Below are 1,962 nucleotides of genomic sequence, written 5' to 3' on the forward strand. Positions count from 1 at the left end.
ATGAGTGCGGGGACGTCCTGGTCATGCGGAAGAGTGGTATGCGCCCGCGGGGCGGGGCCTCGGCCGGCCACGCCCATCCTGAGCACAGCCCGGCGGGGCGGGGCGGGGCGGGGCGGGGCCCAGGCTCTGACCAACAGTGGGACTTTACAGCACTCAGAAAGCGTCTCAGCCCAGGCGTCCCACCGCCCAGAATAAGACCCTAGGAGCGGCCGCCTACTCCGCAGGGCCTCCTCCTCCCTCGGAGGCTTGGGGTGGGGGAGAAGGGCCAGCTCGTGCCCGCACACAACAGCCTCCCAGGGTCAGACAGCCCGTCCCTTCCCCTCCACGAGCTCCAGCCTCTTGGCTGGCCGCCCTGTCAGGGGCTCATGGTGAGACTTCGGGCAGTGAGCGCTGGGCCAGGACAAGTGTGAGCCCAGATGGCCATGGCAGCCAGGAAGGCAGAGATGCCCCTGAGCGCCCCAGGGACAGTGTCAGATCCCTCACGGTGTGCCTAGGCCAGGGACCTCACACTCTTGTCGGGCGGCCGTGCCCACAGGGAGCACGTTCCCGTCAGAGGACGCAGGTGGGCACAGCCAGCCAGACACCTGGGCCCAGGCTGTCTCTGATACACGGGGACCGGCCTGGGAGCGGGAGGCTGTGCCCCTTTGCTTCGCTCGGCCTTTGCCACCGTCGCCCGCTCAGTGTAGCTGATCAACTGGAAAGTGTGGGAATGGGAGGGCCCGGAGCTGCACAGGGTCCCACGGCCAGTCAGGGCCCAGCGGAACCACCTCTCCCTGCCGTCACCAGCCTCCAGCCACCAGCACCCTCCCCTCCACTGTCTGCCCACAGGGCTGAGCTCTAGGGGCACCAGCGTCTTTCTCCTGAAGGGAGGCTCCCCAGGGAGCAGTGAGGAGGCGGGGCCCCCTTTGGCCATCCCAGGCAGCCCAGGGGTTGGAGGCTGGCCTTGTCCATGTGCCCACAGGGAGGGGGCGCCACCCAGCCTGACTTGCCCCACCTAGGTTCTGCCCTGGGTGCAAGCATGAGGCCTGTCCTTGAGAAGCAGTGACAACCCTGTGCAGAGCGGCTGTCATAGGAGGTTCAGCGGAGCGGAGTGGGAACATGGCGGGGTGCAGCTGGAGCAGGCAGGGAGGCTTCCTGTAGGAGGGGCAGGGAAACGGGTCTCAGAAGGTCAAGTAGGAACTGGGGTTGAGGTGGGGACAGAGGGAAGAGCAGGGCAGCTGACTGGGGGGAGGACAGGCCAGGTGAGGACCAACAGCGTGACCCCGCCCCCAGCCTCGCCCACGTCTGTCACCACCTACGAGACCTGCCAGACCTACGAGCGGCCTATCGCCTTCACCTCGCGTTCCCGCAAGCTCTGGGTCCAGTTCAAGTCCAACGAAGGCAACAGCGGCAAAGGCTTCCAAGTGCCCTATGTCACCTACGACGGTACGCGCAGCCACACTGCGTGCCTGGCCCGGGCTGGCCCTGGGCACACGGGATGGATCACACATCCCTGGCCAGGGAGCTCCAGCCTGAGGTGGGGTGGGAGGGACGGACAGGCCCACACCGGGTACGAGGTACAGATGAGGGGGCCATTAGTGGGATCTGCGGACTTCTCCGCGAGGTACTGGGTTCTGAGAATTTTGAGGGTTAGGTAGGGGTTTTCTGGCCACCAAATCTCGAGGTTGAGTGTTGGCTGGAGGACAGGAAGGCTCAGAGGCAGAGCAGCCTGTGGCTGGAGCAGGGAGGGAGAGGCCGGAGGCTAGGGGCGGCAGGCGGTCTGGAGCCCTGCACCTTCCCTCCCCGGCCTCGGCAGAGGACTACCAGCAGCTGATAGAAGACATCGTGCGGGACGGACGGCTATACGCCTCGGAGAACCACCAGGAAATTTTGAAAGTAAGTGAGCTTCTTTACAGGAAAGGGCCCGTGTCATCCCTGAATAGGGGCCTGTGACGATCCAGGGCCACCCCTGCCCCCGGGCCC

The 1,962-nt window shown here is 65.8% G+C and overlaps 1 protein-coding gene across 1 annotated transcript; it reads left to right on the top strand.

Annotated features, from left to right (window-relative positions):
* Positions 1–6: 6 nt before the first annotated feature.
* Positions 7–1,932, top strand: LOC105310862 (signal peptide, CUB and EGF-like domain-containing protein 1). The gene is made up of 3 exons (XM_011386957.2): positions 7–36; positions 1,273–1,425; positions 1,796–1,932. Exons 1-3 carry the CDS (start codon positions 24–26, stop codon positions 1,930–1,932), a joined length of 303 nt encoding a protein of 100 aa, XP_011385259.2. The 5' UTR covers positions 7–23.
* The last annotated feature ends 30 nt before the right edge of the window (positions 1,933–1,962 follow it).

Source organism: Pteropus vampyrus, unplaced genomic scaffold, assembly GCF_000151845.1.
Source record: "Pteropus vampyrus isolate Shadow unplaced genomic scaffold, Pvam_2.0 Scaffold13932, whole genome shotgun sequence".
Classification (NCBI taxonomy): Eukaryota; Metazoa; Chordata; class Mammalia; order Chiroptera; family Pteropodidae; genus Pteropus; species Pteropus vampyrus.